The sequence below is a fragment of the Perca fluviatilis genome, chromosome 18 (genome assembly GCF_010015445.1).
Source record: "Perca fluviatilis chromosome 18, GENO_Pfluv_1.0, whole genome shotgun sequence".
Classification (NCBI taxonomy): Eukaryota; Metazoa; Chordata; class Actinopteri; order Perciformes; family Percidae; genus Perca; species Perca fluviatilis.
The window spans coordinates 15,754,236-15,776,904 of NC_053129.1; the positions used below are offsets into that span (position 1 = coordinate 15,754,236).

Genomic DNA, 22,669 nt, shown 5'->3' on the forward strand with positions numbered 1-22,669 from the left:
AGCCAATTACAGAGCACCGCGGACCCCGGTCGTCTAAATGGCCGTTGTAATTTAGTTTAGAATACATACTAATTCCAGTGCATTACTTTTCGTAGCTATACATACGAATGGTTCATGATAACAGCCTGTAGTTTGATAGTATAATAAAAATGTGATGGATGATCATACTGAGCACTCTTGTTGTTCATGATGTTTTTCTGAACATTCATCTTTTCTCTGTCCTTAAAACATTTCTTACTCTGATGTGTTTGACTTAGTTTCAAACCCTTTACTGCCCCATTTCCAGTAACCTGAGGAAATGCCTTTTCTGGGCTGTCCCACTAAAATGCCACATATAGGCGGCCCCTTCTAATACTGCAGGATAGGCTGCTCTGAAGAGCCCCTCCAAAATACTCTGCAGGGCGGTGTGTCCTGAATGTCCTGCACCTGCATAAACACACCGAGCCAGGAGAGCTGCCTGTCGCCCTGCCAGGCACGCTAAACCACATGTCCAAAAGGCAGGAGAATAACATACCTGGGAACAGTTACCGTGAGAAGCGGAGGTAAAGGAGAATACAGTTAACCACAAAAAGGTTGCAGTCACAGGCACAGTAAGAAAGGTGCAACCATCAGTTTATACATGCTTAGTGAAAGTCAGAGTGCAAATTAAGGTTTAAGTTTTGCAAGTACACCCAAAACACAGTTTTGTTCTGGTAAAGAACAAAATAAAGAACACTATGTATGTGTGATATTAAACAAAGAACTAAAAGATCCTTGGCTATCAAACACAGAGCGAGAAAAAAAGAGAAACCAGATGGATGGAGGAGACCAAGTCAAAACTGAAATCAGAATTGGTTGATAAAACAATTTGGAAACTTCAGGGATATTTTAGTAAAATGAGCATATAAAGGGTAAAAGGAAAAATCTGTTAGGACCAGAGAGAGTGCAAATCGGGCCCCCGAGACTGGCTGCGTATTGACACGCTGTGACAGAACACCTACCTGTCAGACGTGCCCCATAAAGGCTCTCCTCAGTCGAACAAGGCCTTATATTCACACAGCATCACACGACACCTCGTAGTTACGTAACTGTCACACCCTTCAATCATTTTACTGTAACTGAGACCTCACAAGGGGCCTGGTCATATATGCCGTACTGCTCTATAGCACAGGAGGCTCAGTTTTAGCTAGTGGGCCTCCATATTTGATCCTGGAGGAGTCTGTAAAAATGTGATCTCAGCAACAGGAACAAAAGTTGAAGAATTTAAAGCTATATTTTAATTGAGCAATGAAAATACTCTAAAACCCTGTAAATACTGGTGTTATTACCAGTATTTACAGGGTTTTAGAGTATTTTCATGGTCATTATGTGGTCACATCCAAATGCATTACATGAACTGTAAAAAATAATCCGAGTCTGCTGCCACTGATTTGACAGATAGCAGCGTGATCGTTCCTTCCTGCGTCATCGCCTCCTCCTGCTCTGCTGCTGATGGATTTATACACTGAGCAGGACTGGATACAGCTGGAAAAATAGCAGTGAACTCACAGTTGATGATGCATGGGATACATCTAGGGTAACACATGTGGTGATGATGATACTTTTAACTGGATTAAGATTTGTAAATCTGACAAGCTAATTATCCTTAAAGCAGACATTACAGTATGTGGCTATGTGTTTTGGCTCTTGATTAATGTTGATGTTGCCATTGCGTCAACCAGAGATGTAGGCCCTACTGAAGAGTAATCTGAGATTTAGTTGAACACAGTTTATACATGAACATATATTTTCCACATTTTATTAGAAAGCTGCCTGACAACCTATGTGAAGCAAATTTGTAGAGACATAACGTTTCAGGAAATACACTTATTCGCTTTCTTGCTGAGAGTTAGATGAGAATATTGATACCACTAATTTTTGACTGATGGCTACCTTAGCTTGTCTTAGCTTAGCTTGGCATAAATATTGGAAATTGAGGGAAACATCCAAGCTCGCAAACACGTTATAGTTTATCTATTTATTTTTGTAAAATTGTAAGAGTAAAAGTGTAAAGCTGATGTGTTGGACTATTTCTTGGCTGGACATATAACATCGGGGTGTCTTGTCTTGTCTTGCTAAGCTAAGCTAACGTCTCCTGGCTGTAGCTTCATATTTTGAGTAGGCCTATCCATCTTATCACTCTCAGCAAAAAAGCTAATAGACATATTTTCCAAAATGTATTCCAAAGTATTCCTTTAAGATGACTATTTTAGGTAAAGACGTAGAAATAATTTGGAGGAAAAAATTAAGCTTCCTTAGATTGGCTGTTGTCCACATTGTAGTAAGTCTCATATGGATGACATGGTTTGCTCATCACTATTTTACCACTAAACTATTACAAACCTTTTGCGTGTATGCTCTGATTCACTCTTGCTGAGAGTGGAAAACATATTTCTTGCTGTCTGTGTTGAGGTAGGAGAAACATGTGAACCTTGGGTCGTCTGCTGCCGGTTTGACAGCTAGCTGAGCAATGACTCCTTCCTGCGTCATCACTTCCTTCTCACTTTGCTGAGGAATCCACCTTCCACTGTTCCAGCTGGGGAATAGTCCATGTTGTTGTGAAGAGGATGATGGGAGCATAATACATTTCTGGTCAGTTTGGAGTGGGCAGGTATGCTGCAAGGTGAATAACATTTGTATAGCATAAGGCACAGTTGGATACCATTGCTCTGTCTCTCTTGGTTATCATTAGCTTCAGAAAAAGTAGGAGCGGTTCTACTCAAGAAAACATGATACTGTGAGAGTTACCTTTAGCAAAAGAGAAAGAAAGGAGTGAGTAACAACAGGCCAGCTGTGACTTTCCAGCTAACAGACACACAGAGGAGCACAGAGTGGTCAGATTGCCACCAAACAGACAGACATGGGGCGAGGGTGTAGGCTACAGTCTGACCTTGCAGCTCTAGCAGACAGATGGGGAAAGGCCTTTCGTTCCAGACACACACACAGACAGGGAGGGGTCCAGTTAGCCACTGTGCAGAAACTTCATATCTGGAAACAATTAGAGCAGATGGGAGCCCTGGCCAGGCTGTTTCTATAAGACACAGCACAATTCTATCAAGACGTTATAGGGAACAGTTTGCTCTCCTTATGGTCAAAACCCACCAGTCACAAAAGTGCAGTTCATTATTCCATCAACATCGTATGAAGCAGCAGCTGAAAATTTTGTTTTTTCAATGCCTTATTAAGTTAAGAACACATTTGTGTTTACGCTGACAGCTGAGCAAAAGGGAAGGACCTCGGAGAGTAATATTTTCACAGCCGTTTACAAAGGAACAGTCCTCCTTGCCCTAATCGTTCACCTTTTGTTCATTTTCATTAGTCATCTGAGAACGGTGTTCCCTTTTGCAGCGTTCAGCACTAACAACTCTATCAGATAACAGATCTGCTGTTGACTTTGAATGTTTTTTTCAGTCAACACACCACACAGACGCTGGTTTTGCCAAAAAAAGGTCCAACTGGGTTTTCATCGGTAAAGCCAAACTCCCGCAGTGATGAGAGGTGCTCTTCACACACTTCTCTAATAAGAGCGGTTTTGGCTTGAACAACGTTCTATGTTTTTTTTCTCTGCGTTGATGTTAGTGCCAGTATGAGAAGCTGAATCTGTGGGCTGGTTTTATGTTTAAATCAAATACAAAATACTTTAAAGTTTATGAATTTATACCATTAGTCATACAGTTGCTATAGTCATACAGTGCTACGACTATTTATGATTACATACGGACCGTAGGCATTGTACAGACACACTAACCCTTTTTTTTATTGATCATCCATTCATATTGTGCCTGTGTGAGCTGTGACAATGCTATCAATTACAAAGGACAAAGTATCTATAGGCAAATTTAATTGTTCTGTTGTTGTTCTGATTATTTTTGGGGCATTTTAGGCCTTTATTGACAGGACAGCTGAAGAAATGAAAGGGGAGAGAGGGGGGAATGACATGCAGCAAAGGGGCGCAGGTTGGGGTGGCCTCTACCTCACCCAGTAAGAGCATTCGCCCCATGTCGGCTGACTCCTACAGCGGCACGTGTTCGAATCCAACCTGCTGCCCTTTGCTGCGTGTCATTCCCCCATCTCTCTCCCCCTTTCATGTCTATCCACTGTCACTACTACTAACAAAGGGAAAAGCCCCAAAAAAAGAATCTTTAAGACAGTGCTGCAGGTCAGAGTTGAACCCAGGGCCACTGCATTGAGGAGTAAATCTCTATATATGGGCACCTGCTCTACCAACTGAGCTATCTGGGAACCCACTGCTTCTCTACTCCAATCCAATCCAATCCACCTTTATTTATAAAGCACCTTAAAAACAACACTGTTGACCAAAGTGCTGAACACAGTCTATAAATAAACAATAACATACAACACAGGCACAACACAAAATAATAAAACAATAAAAAATAAATGCAACAATACAAAACTCAAAGTCAACCCTCAAACTGAGTTAAAAGCCAAAGAAAATAAATGAGTTTTAAGACGAGATTTAAAAACAGGAAGAGACTCAGTCAGTCTGATGTGCAAAGGCAGCTCATTCCAGAGTCTCGGAGCTGCCACGGCAAACGCACGGTCACCCCTGGATTTACGTTTGGTCTTGGGGACGACCAGTAGTGCCTGGTCAGCCGACCGGAGCAAACGAGAGGGGGTGTAGGGCACGAGCAGATTAGACAGGTACTGGGGGGCCAGGCCATGCAGACATTTAAAAACAAATAAAAGAATTTTAAAATCAGTGCGAAAGTGCACAGGGAGCCAGTGGAGGGATTGGAGGATGGGTGTAATATGGTCAAATTTTCGAGTTCCAGTTAAAAGACGAGCAGCTGCATTTTCGACTAGCTGTAATCGTGCCATATTTGATTTGCTAATACCAGTGTAAAGTGCATTGCAATAATCGAAACGAGTGGTGATAAAAGCATGGATTAAAATTTCTAAATCACGTCGAGATAGAACCGGTTTTACTTTGGCTAGTTGCCTCAGCTGGAAGAAGCTGGTTTTCACCACTTCTGACTTTGTCCACCAAATTCAACAGCTCACTTTTATTAGTGTCATCAGCACAATCTTACCTCAATGTGTAGTAGCTGTTCTGGATCATTCAATCATGTGAAGTGATCATTATCGGCAGATGGACTTTTCCTCAGTTAGAGCACTTTAAAGATGTTATAATCACCATTTTTTACATTAACAATGGACCAATTGACAGTGTGTATGATGTCTTTTAGCTCATTGTTTTAGTATTCTGGCAACTTTTTTAGTTGTTTTAGTTCACCCTCACCGCTCTCATCAGTGTTTTTTTCAGCCACAGCAAGCAGCTGGTTTCCTCAAAATAAACCCAGTAAACCCACTGTGTGCTATCTGCAGCACCAAACAGCAGACAGATACAGTTAGCAGCTAGCTGGTAAACACAGTGGAGCATTTAACAGCTAAAGAGCCAAATATTTCCTTCAGGAGACCAAACAGAGCTAAAAGGAGAATGAATATTGGACTTGCTGCGAGCTGTTTGCCAACAAGTTTTCCATGTCAACTGGAACTATGACAATTTTCAAAATTCTGACATTTTATTCCTATGGTTTAAGACAGTCCAAAAATGTTAGTTCACACAAACAACTCTCTCACAAATCCAACAACTAGAGTGCTTAAATGTGTGGTGTTTATAAGTATAAAGTCTGAACAATCAATAGACAATACATTTAAAGATGTTTTAGATGACACAGAGCACCCAGGTTCTGAGTATATGGGTACATATTCTATTCGTTTTCTGTTTCTGTTACAATAGAATAAAGCTCATTTGGGTATGAAAAGAAAACAAGCATTCTGTGGATCCAGAAAATTAGTCTCTCAAATAATATCTACGGAGCAGCTCAGAATTATACCTGATTGATCACAAGTTTGAGACTTAATTATCTGGTCTCTGGCTTTGCTACTGCAAGTCAACCAATAAGTCACTGCAGACTGATTCTTGTTCGATTCCCTGTCCCGGCTGATGTTTTTTTCAGCATATTATACTATGACTTTTTCCTGACTTTTTTCAACTGGTGACTCTGACCCCTGTTTGATTTTCAGTCCGGGCTGGACTTTTTTTTCGACATGCTATATTATGACTTTTTGTATCACTTTTTTCGACATACTACACTATGACTTTTTCAACATTCCATACTTTGACTTTTTAATACTATGATATGAATGTATTAAAACATAATTTCTTTCTTTGCAGAGTGGCTCAGGGGTTAGTATTCCTCTAACAGTCAACCAGAATGTAGTCACTGCAGACTCTAACCCGTGTGTCATGCCCAGTCCAGGCTAGCAATTTTTCAACATGCTATACTATGACTTTTTTATCACTTTTTTCGACATACTATACTATTACTTTTTTCGACATACCATACATTGACATTTTTATGGCTTTTTTCAAAATACTATCGTATGAATGTTTTAGACTGTAATACTGTAATTTCTCTTCTGGCACAAGGGCTAAGTGGTTAGCATTGCTCCAACAAGCAAACCAGAGAATAGCTGTGGAATCTGACTCATGTTCAACTCCCAACCTGGGCTGGATTTCTTTTTTTAATGGCTTTTTTCAACATACTATACTATGACTTTTTTTAATTGCTTTTTGCGACATACTATGCTATGAATGTTTTCAGTGTAGTTTATTTCGTGGCACAGTGGCTTGATGGTTGCCCCTGCTCCATCAGCCAACCAGTAAGTAGTCACTGCAGACTTATGTTCGATTCCCAGTGTGGGCTGTCCTTTTTCATGACGTTTTTTCAACATATTATACTATGCTTTTTGCAACATACTATGCTTTGAATGTTTTCAACAGCAGTTCTCTTGTGGCACAATGGCTCAGTGGTTAGCATTGCTCCAGCAGCAAACCAGTAAGTAGTTAGTGCGAGCTCTGACCCATCTTTGATTCTCAGTCGACATACAATACTGTGACTTTTTTATTACTTTTTGCAACATACTATACTTTGACTATTCTCGACAAACTATACTATGACTTTTTTTATCACTTTTTTGACATACTATACTATGACTTTTTTATCACATTTTTTGACATACTATAATATGACTTTTTTTTCACTTTTTTTAGACATACAATAATATGACTATTTTTAAACATACTATACTTTGACTATTTATCACTTTTTTTCGACATACTATCATGTGACTTTTTCATCACTTTTTTCTACATACTATGACTTTTTTGGGGGGGGCATTTCTGCCTTTAAAAGTTTATATATGAAAGGTGAGAGAGAGGGGGAAGACATGCAGGAAAACCATCACAGGTCAGATTTGAACCCTGGACTTTCTGCATCAAGGAATAAACCTCTGCATATGTGTGCCTGCTATACCAACTGAGCTAACCTGCCACAGACTGTGACTTTTTTTAAACTTTTTTTGACATACTATAATATTACTTTTTCATCACTTTTTTCGACATACTATACTATTACTTTTTTCAACATGCCAACGGCTTTTTTCACTCTCTTTGACATGCTGTACTATTACTTTTTTACATATGGTACCATCTCTTTGACATGCTGTACTATGGCTTTTTTTGATATATGGTACTACAGTTACTCCGTGTCTGGTTAGATATCTTAGGGTGATAAGAGTATACCTGGAACACAGAAGGTTCAGTGTTCAAATCTTATTTGTTTCAGTAAGTTTTGAGGTCCAATATCCCACGTTAAAGAGACAAATATGCCAAAAAACCCAAAGGCTTTCTGATAGGTCAGATAGCTTGGGGTGATAAAAGAATCGTTAACAGACAGAAGGTTCAGTGCTCAAATCTCACGTTTTAGTAGGTTTTGAGGTCCAACATACTATGTGAAAGCGACAAATGTGCCAAAACCCTGAACATTTTTGTCAGGTCAGATAGCTTAGGGTGATAACAGAATGATTGCAATACAGAAGTTTGAGTGCTCCAATTCTATATGTGTTTAAATTGTTCATGTTTCAGCAAGTTTTGAGATCTAATATTCTAAGCGAAACAGACATACATTCCAAAAATATTAAATTTGTGTCAGGTCAGATAGCTTAGAGCGATAGGAGAATGATCGGAAGACAGAATTTGTAGTGTTTGAATCTTATACAGTGCTATTAGTTTCAAGACCTACTTTAGAGGAATGAAGAATTCAAAAAGATTAAAGGAAAAGTTGTAACAGACTTGTAGCCTAAAGTTTGTGTTCCTGTCAGTCTCTTTCCCAACCGGTTGTTTTTAAGAGATAAATGCACTTTTAGACATATTATACAATGACTTTTTTGCCCACATTTTTCAACATACTATCCTATGACTTTTTTATGACTTTTTTCGACATACTATTCTATCACTTTTTTATCACTTTTTTCGACATACTATACTATGACTTTTTTCAACATACTATCCTATGACTTTTTATCACTTTGTTCGACATACCACACTGACTTTTTTGGACATGCTATACTATGACTATTTATCACTTTTTTTCGATATACTATACTATGACTTTTTTATCACTTTTTTCGACATACTATAGTATGATTTTTTTTCAACATACTATCCTATGACTTTTTCATCACTTTTTTCGACATACCACACTGTGACTTTTTTGGACATGCTATACAATGACTTTTTTATCACTTTTTTTCGACATATTATTCTATGACTTTTTATCACTTTTTTCAACATATTATGCTTTTACTTTGTTATCACTTTTTTTTGACATACTATACTATGACCTTTTTTGACATACTGTAATATCACTTTTTTATCACTTTTTTCAACATACTATCCTATGACTTTTTCATCACTTTTTTCGACATACCACACTGTAACGTTTTTGGACATGCTATACTATGACTTTTTATCACTTTTTTCGACATACTATACTACAACTTTTTTCAACATACTATACTATGACTTTTTTATCACTTTAATATTACTTTTTTTGGCATACTATCCTATGACTTTTTTTGGGGCATTTTAGGCCTTTATTTGGATAGGACAGCTTAGACTTGAAAGGGGAGAGAGAAGGGGAATGACATGCAGCAAAGGGCTGCAGGTTGGAGTCAAACCCGCAGCCGCTGCGTCGATGAGTAAACCCTCTAGATATGGGCGCCTGCTCTACCAGGGGAGCTAACCAGGTGCCCATCCTATGACTTTTTTATCACTTTATTCAACATACATTCTCACTATGCAATTATGCCAGCAATCCAGTTTAGCTTTAGCAATTAAACTTAGCATTCACATGCATTTTCTGCAGGAAATGCATTTTCTAGTTCTTAATTTAGGTGGTGTTCCCCTTTAAGATACATACTACACCTGAATCTGATATGATCAAATGCTCCATAACAGGTACTAACTGGATCTTGAAGTGAGATTGTTTTAAACTTTAAACCTCAAATGTTTTCATTATGACTGCAGGGAATAATTCTACAAAGACACACAAATCTCTTCATGCAATTCATAATTCTAAATAAATGAAGTTTTGTTAGAAGGTGTAGGTATGTTCATATATGAGGTAAATAAGCAGTTAAACCACGGTAAACAGCTTGTAAATAATTTGTATGTTTGATTGAGGTTATGTAAATTGAGATTTGTGTTATTGGCAGCTGCTAAATGATCAGAAACTAGTCAACAAGTTCTGTAGCAAGAACACTCTGTTTCTGACAGTAAACCAACAAACTGTAAAAGCAGTCACTAAGCTTTATATGCAACTTTATGAGAGCACATTTATCCTGCTGACAGCCAGTAACCCATCCAGTAAAACAGACAGTAAATACACACTTTCAAGACCAGGTTGACATCTCAGGCAACCTCAGTGTGAATGAAAAAACACATGAATTTAAATGAAAGCTTTTAAAAAGTCTAATGATAGAAAAACAGTCAAAGTTTATTTGATGTTGAGGAATGTTAAGGTGAAGTCTTGACCTGGATCGCTGCACATCACGGCTTAAAACACCTGTCTGGGAAGTAGAAACCCACAAAGCAAAATGTCCGTTTTTTCTCAGCTTGAAGTAACATTTACCTTGGCAGTGAATGAGACAAAGCAGCAGCGTGTGATTAAATACGATGTTTTTATTCAAGGCTTTTACAGGAAGCTAATTAGCCGAGGTATGCAGTCGTGTGCCAAGCTAATAAGGGGAAGCTGACATTCCTGCAGGGAAGCAGTGGCCTCAGAAAGCTACAGAATATGTATTTACATTCAGTGCCTACTATGTGTGAGCCACAAGACTTTCAATTCAAACACTTCACAACATGGATTTGTTTTACAAATTCAAATATTGAAAATGGTTAGGATGTGGTCTGGCTCAGGGAACCACAAGGTGAGTAAATTTGAGAACACTGAAAATCTGAAGAGGTTATTTGTTCTGTTGTCACTGGATGATAAAAGTCACTTAAAAAAAAAGAAACTGCCTCATTGGGCAAAACAGTGTCATGTGTCAGAGCAAAATGTTGTAAGAGAAAAGCACATGCAGATTGTGTTGTACTTTTGAAAAACAGTGGTTTGCAGGCGTTGTTTTATGTGTGCTAGCCTGGTTCTAAAAAACGTACTAGTCACACACTTTGTATCTTGTTTGTTTAATCCATATACACACAGAAATGTTAAATGTCAATTTGTGATTTTAGAGGTAGTTACATGCTGTTGCTATTTCTTGACGAACAACTCTATTCAACTCTAGAAAGACTCTAGGAAGTTATTACACCCAGCTATAGTAGTTTTTAACAGCAGACATTTTGACCAGTCCAAGCACAGGTCTTACGGATAACGTTAAGGATGGCTCTGTTCTAGTAGTGTCCCAGTGAGTCATGACAGTGTGACAGTGAGCTAACATGAGCAGGATATAAACAATACATATAGATAGATAGATAGATAGATAGATAGATAGATAGATAGATAGATAGATAGATAGATAGATAGATAGATAGATAGATAGATTTTTATGGATCCCAAAAATGGGAAATTACAGTGTTACGGCAGCAAGAGAGAAGAGAAGGTGCTCCTCTGTTGGACCAGTGTGGGGTGGAGAGGGTGGTTGGAGATATCCATGATAGATAACAGTTTGTTCAGTGACCTCCTCTCCACCACAGCTTCAAATGTGTCCTGTTTGCAGCCAATAACGGAGGCAGCCTTCCTGATCAGTTTGTTCAGTCTGTTTGTGTCGCTGGCTCCGATGCTGCTGCCCCAGAAGATGGTGGAGGAGAACAGAGCGCTGGCAACAACAGACTGGTAGAACATCTCCAACAGTCTGTTGCACACCTTGAAGGATCTCAGCTTCTTCAGGAAATAGAGTCTGCTCACCTCCTTCTTGTAAACAGCAGTGCTGTTGATTTTCCAGTTCAACCTGTTGTTGATGTTGACACCCAGGTATCTGTACTCCTCAACCATAGCCACATCTCCACCAAGAATGCAAACGGGCTGCGGAGCCGTTCCCTTCCTCCTAAAGTCAAAACCATCTCTCTGGGCTTATCCAAGTTCAGCAGCAGGTGATTCTTACCAGCCCACTCCACAAAGTTGTGTATAATATACATTATATATATATATATATATATATATATATATATATATATATATATATATATTACCATTTTATTTATAGAGCTTTAGGTTGTTGTCAGGCCAGCTGTTTCCCCCGTCTTTATGCACAAGGCTAATTACCTCCTGGTTCAAGCTCCATATTTAATGTGCAGCCATTAGAGTAGCATCAATTTCGTCATCCAACTCCCGCTAAGAAGCAAATAGGCGCAGACCTTCAACAAAATGACAAGCTTAGTCATTCTCAATGTGCTCTAGTTAAATGCTTCCATTGTGTCAGTAGCACTGTGTGTGGCAGGACCCATGTTATATTTAGGAACCATCACCTGTAAAGGCCAGACCATCTTTAGGGTCATAGGCACTATATGACCCCAAAACTTATGCCCATCAATAGGACTTCCAGAGAACAAAGTAGTCAGTGCGAGCTAAGAGTGCCAGGCATGATGTCTAAGATTAGAAACCTCCAGCTGAAAGGTCACTGAAGCAGAACAGAGGCCATCCTCGACCCACACAGAGCTATGTTTAAGTACAGACCACCTGACTTCCATATCCATGTGTGTGGCAGTAAATCCACATCTGAGATGAGTTTCTGCTGTTTGTTGAAAGAGTAACAGCCCAAATTCTCATCAGTGTCTCTAGTCTAAACACTTTCAAAGGACACAGGTTTCAAAAAGGCACGTTCCACACTCTCTCTCTCTCTCTCTCTCTCTCTCTCTCTCTCTCTCTCTCTCTCTCGCCGCCTTTGACATTTCAGCCACCCATTAATCCCCCTTGTTATATTTGTACAAATGTTCCCATGCACTATATCAAGTGCTAGTTTCCACCTGTGAGCTTCTGCCAGTCAAAAATGCTTTCTCCAAGGTAGATGAAAGCAATCTCTTCTCCCTTGTTAACACAGACTGGCAAATGCATTCCCCTAGATGTACCTTACTAGTTGATTTATGAGAAAATTTGACCAAAAAATGCAAGTCACCTTCCAAATATGCCCCTCTGGCATCTAACGGTCAATATATTATGCTTCGGTCCATTACCCCAAGTAATCCTAAACCCAACTATTTTGTGCAGACTGTGCCTGAAAAAGATTGAGTCTCATGCATGTTTCCAGTCTGAACATTTTCCACCACTCAAGGCTTTAAATATACACAGTTTCCATCTTGACAGTTCATCTGCCCACCAACCCCATTGTTAAATCTCAACAAATCATCCCAGCCAGGCTCCAGATCCATTATTAGTTTCAACTGCTTGTCTCTTCATAGGCAGGCTTTAAAAAGTTTCCGTTCCAAGTCTTTCATCTCTAAGTAATTGACCTATCCCTTCTTCATTGTTAAATTTCAACAGATCACCATCCAATCCATTAAATATTTTCCCCATGAGTGTTTTTGCAGCAATTTACTTTCCCAGGATGTTTTGATTAGCCTGTTTGCTTCACGGATGAAATACATAATGCAGATGACACTGTAATGTTATGCACTTATTCTACTGCCTTGTCAAGGTTGTTATCTTGTTTGGTCTGTATTCCTTATATGTGGCTGTGTGTAATGTTGATACAAATGTATGTGTTTTTTTCCCCCACTGCGCTTATAGAAAGTCAACTACAATGCCTAAAATCCCAATGAAGTACAAAATAACAGTACTTTCTCTCCTGTTTGCAACCATGTTGTTTTCAACTTCACCCTCACCTTCTCTGCAGGCAGGCTGCCCAAGAGTTCAAAGAGGCAGAAATATACAGGCAGGAAAATCATTTTGAGATTTTGGTTTCATGTTCAGTTTACACAGTGGTATATAGATGGTTGGTTTGAAGGCTAAAGCCAAGGAACATTCCTCGAATAGCCTGCCAGCTACCACTAATGGAATTTAGTTTAATGGATAGCTGAGTGCAGATAGCACAACCAAAGCTTCAAATTTGGACCCAGTTTGGGAAAAACACTCTGGGTTTGCCTACATATACATATATACATATACTGAGCATATATAGATACACACGTGCATGTAGCACACTATGGCCTCCAAAATGACCTTAAATTTGAATTAATGAATATGGGTTTTATTGCACGGTTGTTGTACTGCATAGACTGTTTTAACTAGGTTTACCTAATAAACTAAGTGTACATATAAAGTAAAGTAAAAACTGCAGCATGGTTTGGATAAATGTATCCATTAAACCTCACACCTCTTTTTCAAGCTGGCATAGAAGGTATAGTACACAAAAACAAAACAAAGACAGATGATTTTAGAAATGCTACATGTACTAAAAATGTTAAATTCCATATTTGGCTCAGTGTGAGAAAAAAAATGCAGCCTCAGGACAGAGTGTTCAGTGCAACTGGCCTTTTTACTTCTAAAGTTTATCTTCCTATTTAGCTTTAAAAGTGTCAGGAAGGTATGACTGCAGCTGTGCTGAATATGAGCAGTGTGTGGGAACCTTTGAAACAGCTAGAAGAGACCTCCTCTGTGACATCAGCATCGGGTCTGACATCATCAAGCATGGTGTGATGGAACTGCACACACAAGAGGTGTCAAAGAAAACTGGGAATAATATCCACTTTCCACGCCTGAAAGAGAGTAAACGTGGACAGTGTCGATACCAGAGCGAGAGAGATAAGAATCTAGCCTGGTCAGATGCTGAGTCTGTCATCTCCACACATCCTTGAGTTGGAAACTCCCCAGCTGACACAGTTATGTACCCCTGTGATGTCACACAGTAGCTACAAAACCAGCAGTGAAGTAATGAGGCTCTAAGTGGCAGGCAGTGATGTGTGTAAATCCAGACTAGGATAGAAGGCAGGCCTTGACCTGGAATAACTGCACAGGTCACATAACCTTACATCAGTATGACTGCAGAGCTAAAATAGAAACATCACTCCATCAGTTGATTCCCTTGGTAAGGGGGGTACATTTTCATTTTGTAAAAATAAACTGTGAAACAATACATCAGTATGGCGTTACTATTGTTGATTATACTGCCGTCAGATGTATTCCTGAGACCGATTCCAGTGTTCTGTGTTACTGTATACAGTATGTCACCTCTTGGCCCTGTTACTGCAATGCTGGCATGACTAATGCCAGAAAGTAATTATTACTGTTAGTTGAATATTTTCCACATCTGTCACCTGTCACATGTGATATTGGCGAAGGCATGACCCGCCCGACTCTGCCTCTGATTGGCTGATCTAACCAAACCTCACTCCTTATGCCTAAACGTAACCAACCCAACCAATGAAGGCAACGAGTACTAGCCAATCAGAGACAGAGTAGAGCTGGTCATGTATTAGCCATCCTAGGAAAATGAATTTGGCGTTTGCCTACATTTACACTTTCAAATGTTGATCAATATTTTCTAGACTAGGGGACTTTTACTTTGACATACTTCCTCTTGAAACAGTGTTGCAATTCTACTACTAAGTTAGCGACTAGCTGGTGAACATAGTGTAGCATTTGGCTAAAGAGCCAGTTTTCCCTCAAGAGCTGGTGCATGGAGACCAAAACAGAGCTAAGATAAAAGAGAGTGAATATTGGACTTACATCAATCAGGTGGACACAAACACAACTAAACTATATAGGCAACTGTTTGCTGCTGTTTACTTCACAAGGTGTTAATATGGCATTGTTCTGTTTACAGATTGTTTCCGTTGATGACTAACAAAAAAATCTGTTATTGGAAGTTTAAAGCAAATTAATGCAATTTTCTTTTATAGAGGATGTGGAGGGGCCTTATTTTGTAAAGGTTTAGTATTTAATTGGTTGGAGTTGTTATCAGTGTACACTGGTACATAACAACAAAGAACAATAATACAGTTTTCCAACATGTGAAATGTAACAGACTTAAGGTCACGCAAGTATGTTCAACAACACCAATGCCAACCAGCACAAAGCGGAAACAGACTCCCCTGACATGGTATCACCACCACAGTTCCATTACTGCTTTTAAACTACAGCTACTCTCTTAGACAAATATCTTGGTCTATACTTAGCCTTGACATATCTGGGCCTACCACACACAGAGCCATGTGTTTCCTTTGGCCACCGCAGTCAACCCATCTACACATCCAGGTCTGCAGAACAGTGAAGCACGTGACCAAAATGCCTGCTGATATTCAGCACAGGAAACCCTGAGACTGACAGACTGCAAAAACAACCAGCTGCATAACAACATCCAGAAAAATATCAGTTTCCCAACTTACAGTTACAATGTGACCATGCAGGAAAAAACAATATTTACTTTGTTTTCTTATAATCTTGCAATTGATAGACTCCTCTGTCATAGTATACCAATCAGATGTCCTCTCAGTACTCTTACTCAGTCAGACTTGATGCTATCTGTTAAAAAAAATAGTTAAATCAAACAAAGCTCGAAAATAACAACAGGATCTTCACACATCCCTTAAAACCATTCAAAAAATGTGCCTGTGATGTGAGATAAATTTACTTTATAAACAACCTGACAGAAACAAACAAAATGTCAACCAAGTTCGACTGTTGTTTTGCAGCGTGGCCGGAGCACGTTCCTCCATCAAGCTGTTTCCTTTAGATATCATGGAGTTGAAGTTTGGGCCCTGAGGCTGTGATGACGGGACTGACAGCACACACACACACACACACACATACACACACACACACACACACACACACACACACACACACACACACACACACACACACACACCACTTTCACTCACGGCTGTGTTTTTCCTTGCTCAGATGGTCTAATAGGAGTCCCTACTGTACTGAGCCAGCATAGAGAAAGAACACATCCATATTAGGAAAAGAGCAGACGTCCTTATATGGAAAAGCTTCCTCTATAGTAACAGCCCTGTCTGCTGGCTTCTCACTCACATTCCTTTAGCTCCAGGTTTCTCTGGGAGTTTTTCATTTCCGATTCGCTTGGCTGTAGAAGGAGCAGGGCCGCCTTTCATAAGAGTCTGGCCTGGTGTGTGATCCCCCTTTTTCAAAAAAATACACAAACCTCCGTCTAGCCTCTTTCCTGCAATCCTCCACTTTGGGGTTTGATGTAGTAAAATAAGCCTGGCCAGGGACAGGGCACACCTGGCCTTTTTAAGTTTGTCATAGACTAAACCTCATTAGGCAGGTGAGAAGCCAGAGAGCATGTAGCCTTTGTTCCCGTAATATCTGCCCCTCATGCCTTCATGGGCCAGGCTGCACTTTCACTAAAGTCGACTCAGGATTTTTAATCATGATTTGTCCTGACTAAGACCCTTAGAGTCAAAACGCCCAGTCAAATGTGAAATACAATCCTCAGCCTTTGTTTTCAACAGAATCATCTAAAAGAAACTGCCTTTTTGGGAAGGAAGAAAAGCAGCCTAATGTGCCATTAACTAAGAGCATTAGTCTTTGTCCCCTAAATACCTGTCCTGCATGCCTTGGCAGGGTGGTAAATTCAGCTCAGGTAATTTAGGAAACAGAACATCAGGATCATCTTGTCATATTCAAATAAATGACAGGCATAGCACATTTTCTATTAAACATTTGTCAAATCCATAAGGTTGAATATCTGCTAAACTGGAGTCTCATATGATTTTGCATAAATAAGGAAATTTGGATGAGGCGAGTATTATTTGAAGCAGTTATTTATAGTAGCTTGCATTATGGTACTCATGAAAGTTAGACTGGCTCATAGTTTGCAGTGGTGCAAAGTAACAAAGTAAGTATATTTACTCATGTAAGCCTATTGTACTAAAAAAGTATTTTGGGTACTGCCGTTTTATGCTACTTTATACTTATATATATATATATATATATATATATATATATATATATATATATATATATATATATATATATATATAATATATATTTATATACTATATGCTCTTCCACTACATTTCAGAGGGAAATATTGTAAATTGTAAAAAAAAAAAAAAAAAAAAAAAAGCAGAAATTTGACTTGTAATGGAGTATTTTTTACATTGTGGTATTGCTACTGTTACTTCAGTGAAGGATCAGAATACATAATCCACCAATGCTACTTTTAAATGAGTCTATATCTAATGTACATAGTCACAAGGGAATATAATTCACAAATAACATGCATATCATGTGTTTCATACAATCAAACAGAATCAGAGGAACTTTTTGTGAACAAAATGCTCCACTCATGCATAATAGATCATAATGTGTTTTAATGTTCAGTGCTTAAAGCTGCAGTTCAGCCACTGATGTCAGTGCACAAACATGCCATTGCAGTGTCCCAGATGTATCAGTAACCACACACAAGTACAGAAGACAAAGTTACAAGAATTTTGCAGCAGTTGCAAAGTCTCTGTGCACCTTGTTAGATAACCAGCTCAAGTTAATGACTCAAATGAACTTCCTTTCCTTAACAGCAGACTGTTAATGTGTTAAAGTACAGGCTGTCTGTGTGCCTTTGATGCCAAAGCTGAGGAATGCTGTAGTTGGCCTACAATCTTAACCACCCATCACACATCAATCAGTGTATTTAATCATCACATGTTGATACATATTTATGAGTTTCTACCTGTTTTTTTTTTTTAACTATTCTTCTTTCATTCAGAGCTCTTTGTGCCTTCCTTTTTTAACTGTTTTTTTTTTTTTTTTTTTTTTTTCGATTAATATTTATAGGTACCGGCTGTCTGTTTGTGAAGTCAGTCTTCAGGAATTCCCAGTGTGGGGTCCCAGGCCTCTAACCAGACTTAACCTCCCATTCCAGATGAAAGCCGTTCTAAGAGAGAGAGAGACAGTGTTGTTTGGCCGAGCAGCAGAGCCTTGCCTTCAGACAGCAGGAATGTGGGATGTCTGGAGTGGGGGTCAGGAAGTGAGGAAAGAATGCCAAGTATGTCCATGTTTGTCCAGGGCTGGCTCTCCATTCAGCCCCCAGTGACGTGCTACGAGGGCCAGTGAGTATAAAGGGAGCTGGGCTCTGCAGTCAGAACTCAGATCAACTCCTCTACCGAAGCTAAACTCTAGCTTTCACCAAGAAAGACTGTGACCGGAGCAGCAGAGACACGCTACGAGACAAGAGATCAACTTGATCAGAAACGGTTTCTCAAGCTCAAACTCTAAGACTAAAGGAAAACTTTCTCAACAAGACTTAAGGAAAAACTAGAATCTATTTCTACAAGGAAGAAAAGATGTCTGCTGGAATGAAGAAAATGATTTTGCTGCCTTTCCTGAGCATCATGCTCTCATACATGGTAAGCCAAAACTGACTTTATACTGCTGCTTTTCTTGTTTTGGGCTTAGAAGCTCAGGCTTTAAACATATAGGCAATGCTTAAAATATATTGTGTTCTCCATGTGCTGGATGTGTAACTATAACTATTGTATAATAAACTTTGTGGAGATGATATTTAACTAAGCATATGTCTGTGTGTACTCAGGCTGCAGGTCAGGAGTGTAGCAACCAGTGTTCGTGCCCCTCCACTCCCCCTCAGTGCCCCCCAGGAGTGAGCCTGGTGCTGGATGGCTGTGGCTGCTGCAGGGTGTGTGCCAAACAGATGGGGGAGCTCTGCACTGAGAAAGACTTCTGTGACCCACACAAAGGCCTCTACTGTGACTTCGGAGCCCCCGTCAACAGACGCATAGGAGTGTGCACAGGTGAGCCGTTGGAGAAAAAAAAAGTTCTGTGATGCCCTGCTGTAGATCATTAACTGTCCCTAATGTTGGAACCGACTTGTGACCTTTCCCTTGTCGTTTCCCCCTCAGCTCGAGAGGGAGCCACATGTGTTTTCGGAGGCATGATGTACAAGAGCGGGGAGTCTTTCCAGAGCAGCTGCAAGTACCAGTGTACCTGTCTGGATGGAGCCGTTGGCTGTGTCCCTCTTTGTTCCATGGACATCAGACTGCCCAGCCCAGACTGCCCCATGCCGAGACGTGTCAAGGTGCCAGGGAAGTGCTGCGAGGAGTGGGAGTGTGACAGACACAGTTTCATGGGCTCTGCTTTGGCCGGTAAGTCTGTCTCCTTTTCTTTTAGGCAAACAATACTCTAGTTTTTTTGTTGATCTTTATACAAAGAGGAGACATAATCAGAATGTCTTTCTAATCCAGTGTTTGCTCCCGTGTTTACAGCCTACAGAGAGGAGGAGACCTATGGCCCAGATCCCTCCCTGATGAGGGAGAATTGCCTGGTTCAGACTACTGAATGGAGCGCATGCTCTAAGACTTGTGGCCTTGGGATCTCCACCAGGGTCACCAATGATAACCGTGAATGCCGCCTGGAGAAACAGACCCGGTTGTGTATGGTGCGACCATGCGAGTCACAGCTGGAGCAGAGCATTAGGGTGAGTTGTTGTTCAAGTGCACTGCTTTCTTTTATGAACTGTACAGATACAGTATTAGCACTTAAATAGCCAAAGAATGCTTAATAAAGTTGCTTTGCTCTTCATTTGCCTCCTGCAGAAAGGAAAAAAGTGCATCCGTACTCCCAGACTCTCAAAGCCCATGAAGTTCGAGATCTCTGGCTGCACTACCACCAAGTCCTATAGGCCAAAGTTCTGCGGCGTCTGCCTGGATGGACGCTGCTGCACCCCCCACAGAACCACCACCCTGCCCATGGAGTTCAAATGCCCCGACGGACAGGTGATGAAGAAGCACATGATGTTCATCAAGTCCTGCGCCTGTCACCATAACTGCCCCGGGGAGAACGACATCTTCGAGTCCATGTATTACAAGAAGATGATGGGAGACATGGCGTGAGCCACTGAAGGACGATCACAGCTTATGACTTGAAAACAAACAGAACTCCATCTCATTTTGCAGCTCAGTATATATGTTTTTTTATGTTTAATTTTCTCATTTTCTCATTGTAAAAGTATGGTCCAGACACTTGTTTAAGTGTCTGTTTGTTTTGTATGGCTGGCGCACATCAGCCACATAGACTCAGACAGAGGGTTGCATAGCAGCTCCAAGAGATTCCTGCACTATAACTTCTATTTTTGACAAACCTACTGTCAGGTTGCTGCCCATTCCCCTTGAAATCCCCTTTACAGACCCGTCCATTTTACTGTATGCATTTTTATACATTATCTAAACCTTGACGTCCTCTCTAAATGAGGTGCCTAATAACTCCGCCCCACCCTTCGAGTCCAGACCAGACCTGGAAACTCTAAGCAGCTGTAGATGGAGCATGCAGACCACAGCAGGCCAGTGTTCCCCTGTCCAAACAGGTCTGAATGTGTCCTTGTATATGTGTGTGTGTGTGTGTGTGTGTGTGTGTGTGTGTGTGTGTGTGTGTGTGTGTGTGTGTGTGTGTGTGTGTGTGTGTGTGTGTGTGTGTGTGTGTGTGTGTGTGTGTGTGTGTGTGTGTGTGTCTGTTAGCACAGGCCTGAATGTCAGCCTTGTCTCTGCATCTACGCTGTTCACCCTGCTCACAGAGTAGAGGAAAGGTCAGAGTTTCCGCCCCAGCATGTGATGAGAAAGCAAGCAGCGTGCTGAGTTTAAGGTTAGATATGGAACATAGTGGGCTTTTCCACCGCACTGAGAAAAAAAAAAAAAAAATGACATGTTGACTATTACTGATTCAGGTCAGAAGGAAGAAACCAAGTGTCTATAGGAAAAAAAGTCTATTTTGTACAAAAATAGAAGAAAAGACTGGAAGAATTGTAATTTCATTCCTTTTTTATTGTTGATGTGTAAATTATGTATATATTTGTACAGTTTAAGTTAATTTAAAAGCCAAATTTGTTCTGTGCTTTAAAATGCATCGATAGTGTATTTTTTTTTTTTTGTCGACAGTATTTTTTACTATTTTATTGAGAAGTGTGACAAAAATGTTACATGTTTCACTTTGTAGCTGGAAATAAAATGTTATATTTTTTATACAAACATGAGTTCTCCAATTTGTCTGTCTTTAAGTCCATGATATACACTACTATGGGATCTATTGACCAACGCCTTAAACTAAGCATACTGAACAGGCACAGGAATCACATGTTAGTGATCTGCATACTGTAACTATTACTTGTTCATGTTTAACTTTAGACATCTTTGCCAGTGCATGTATTAATTTGTAATTAACACAAAGATCACTCTCCCAGAGTGCAGGAAATCAACCTTGCTCAGTCACTACATCAAGTCTGCAGCTGAAGTGAACAAAATTGTGAAATTATTTAATCAGGTGGGAGTTTTCTTTATGATAATAAATATTGTTATATTCCCACCACAGGAATAACATATGTTGGTTTGTTCTTCCACTTTCCACTTATGTAACATTATTTACTGTAATGCCTTCTTCAGTAAACACAGACGTTTAAAAAATGTATAAGTTCTTATACAGAAAACAACATTAATAATGCACAGGACTGGTGGCTGTTTACCAAATTGCTCCTTATTGATTTGTTAGCTGAACTGAAAAAGCATAACATTGTGATTTAAATGTATTAGTTTATGCATTGATGCATGTTTTTTCTGTCATGTTTACATAAGAAAATATGGATATATGATACTGTAGGTTCTAAAGAACAAAAATTAAATGTCTCAAGGTGACAACAGTGGCCTTTCATATCTCCCTGGCTGACAGCACTCACCTTTTGAAAAGAGGCCTGAGACAGTCTAATGTCGCCATCTGGTGCCCTTTTCATTTGGTTTTCATGGATTTTTTTTATAACATCTTCAGCTTGTTTTGGAAGCCATACGCATACATCTTAAAAGGAGGATATCTTCACAGCCTTAAATGAATCTCTCTGAGCCACAGTTGTAATTGTTGGTCAAACAGTATAATGGTTTGCTGCAGAACATTCTAAATATATGTCTAACAAGTATGTTATACTGTTGTGTACAATTGCCCACACATCTTTCTTAACTTTAAATTGTAATACAACCATTGCTATTGTGTTAGATTTTCTGTTTATAATGACACAAGAGACCACCCTCAAATAGTTGTGATTTTTAGCAATGCTTAGCTTATCATGCAGATTAAAAAACTTTTCTCTTGGTATTCAGGCTTTAAGACTCTTTGTATTTGCATATATCGGTGCTGTTACTGTGCATAGACACTAATCCTAACAGTTTCAGTTTTCAGTTGTGTCTACAGCAGCTACATGTACTTAAGCTGCCAGAGAAAGCAGAACTTGTTTTGCATTTTTTTAGTCTCTCCTCTGCCCACATTCTATTATTGCTTTCTTTTCAATCCATTTTTATTTTTTACTTCTGCTCAAGAGCTCTCAACATTTC

The 22,669-nt window shown here is 39.7% G+C and overlaps 1 protein-coding gene across 1 annotated transcript; it reads left to right on the plus strand.

Moving 5' to 3' along the window:
- Positions 1 to 18,424: 18,424 nt before the first annotated feature.
- ccn2a (cellular communication network factor 2a) lies at positions 18,425 to 21,982 on the plus strand. Its single transcript, XM_039781271.1, has 5 exons — positions 18,425 to 18,694; positions 18,880 to 19,096; positions 19,205 to 19,447; positions 19,568 to 19,779; positions 19,898 to 21,982. Exons 1-5 carry the CDS (start codon positions 18,632 to 18,634, stop codon positions 20,192 to 20,194), a joined length of 1,032 nt encoding a protein of 343 aa, XP_039637205.1. The 5' UTR covers positions 18,425 to 18,631; the 3' UTR covers positions 20,195 to 21,982.
- Positions 21,983 to 22,669: the final 687 nt, after the last annotated feature.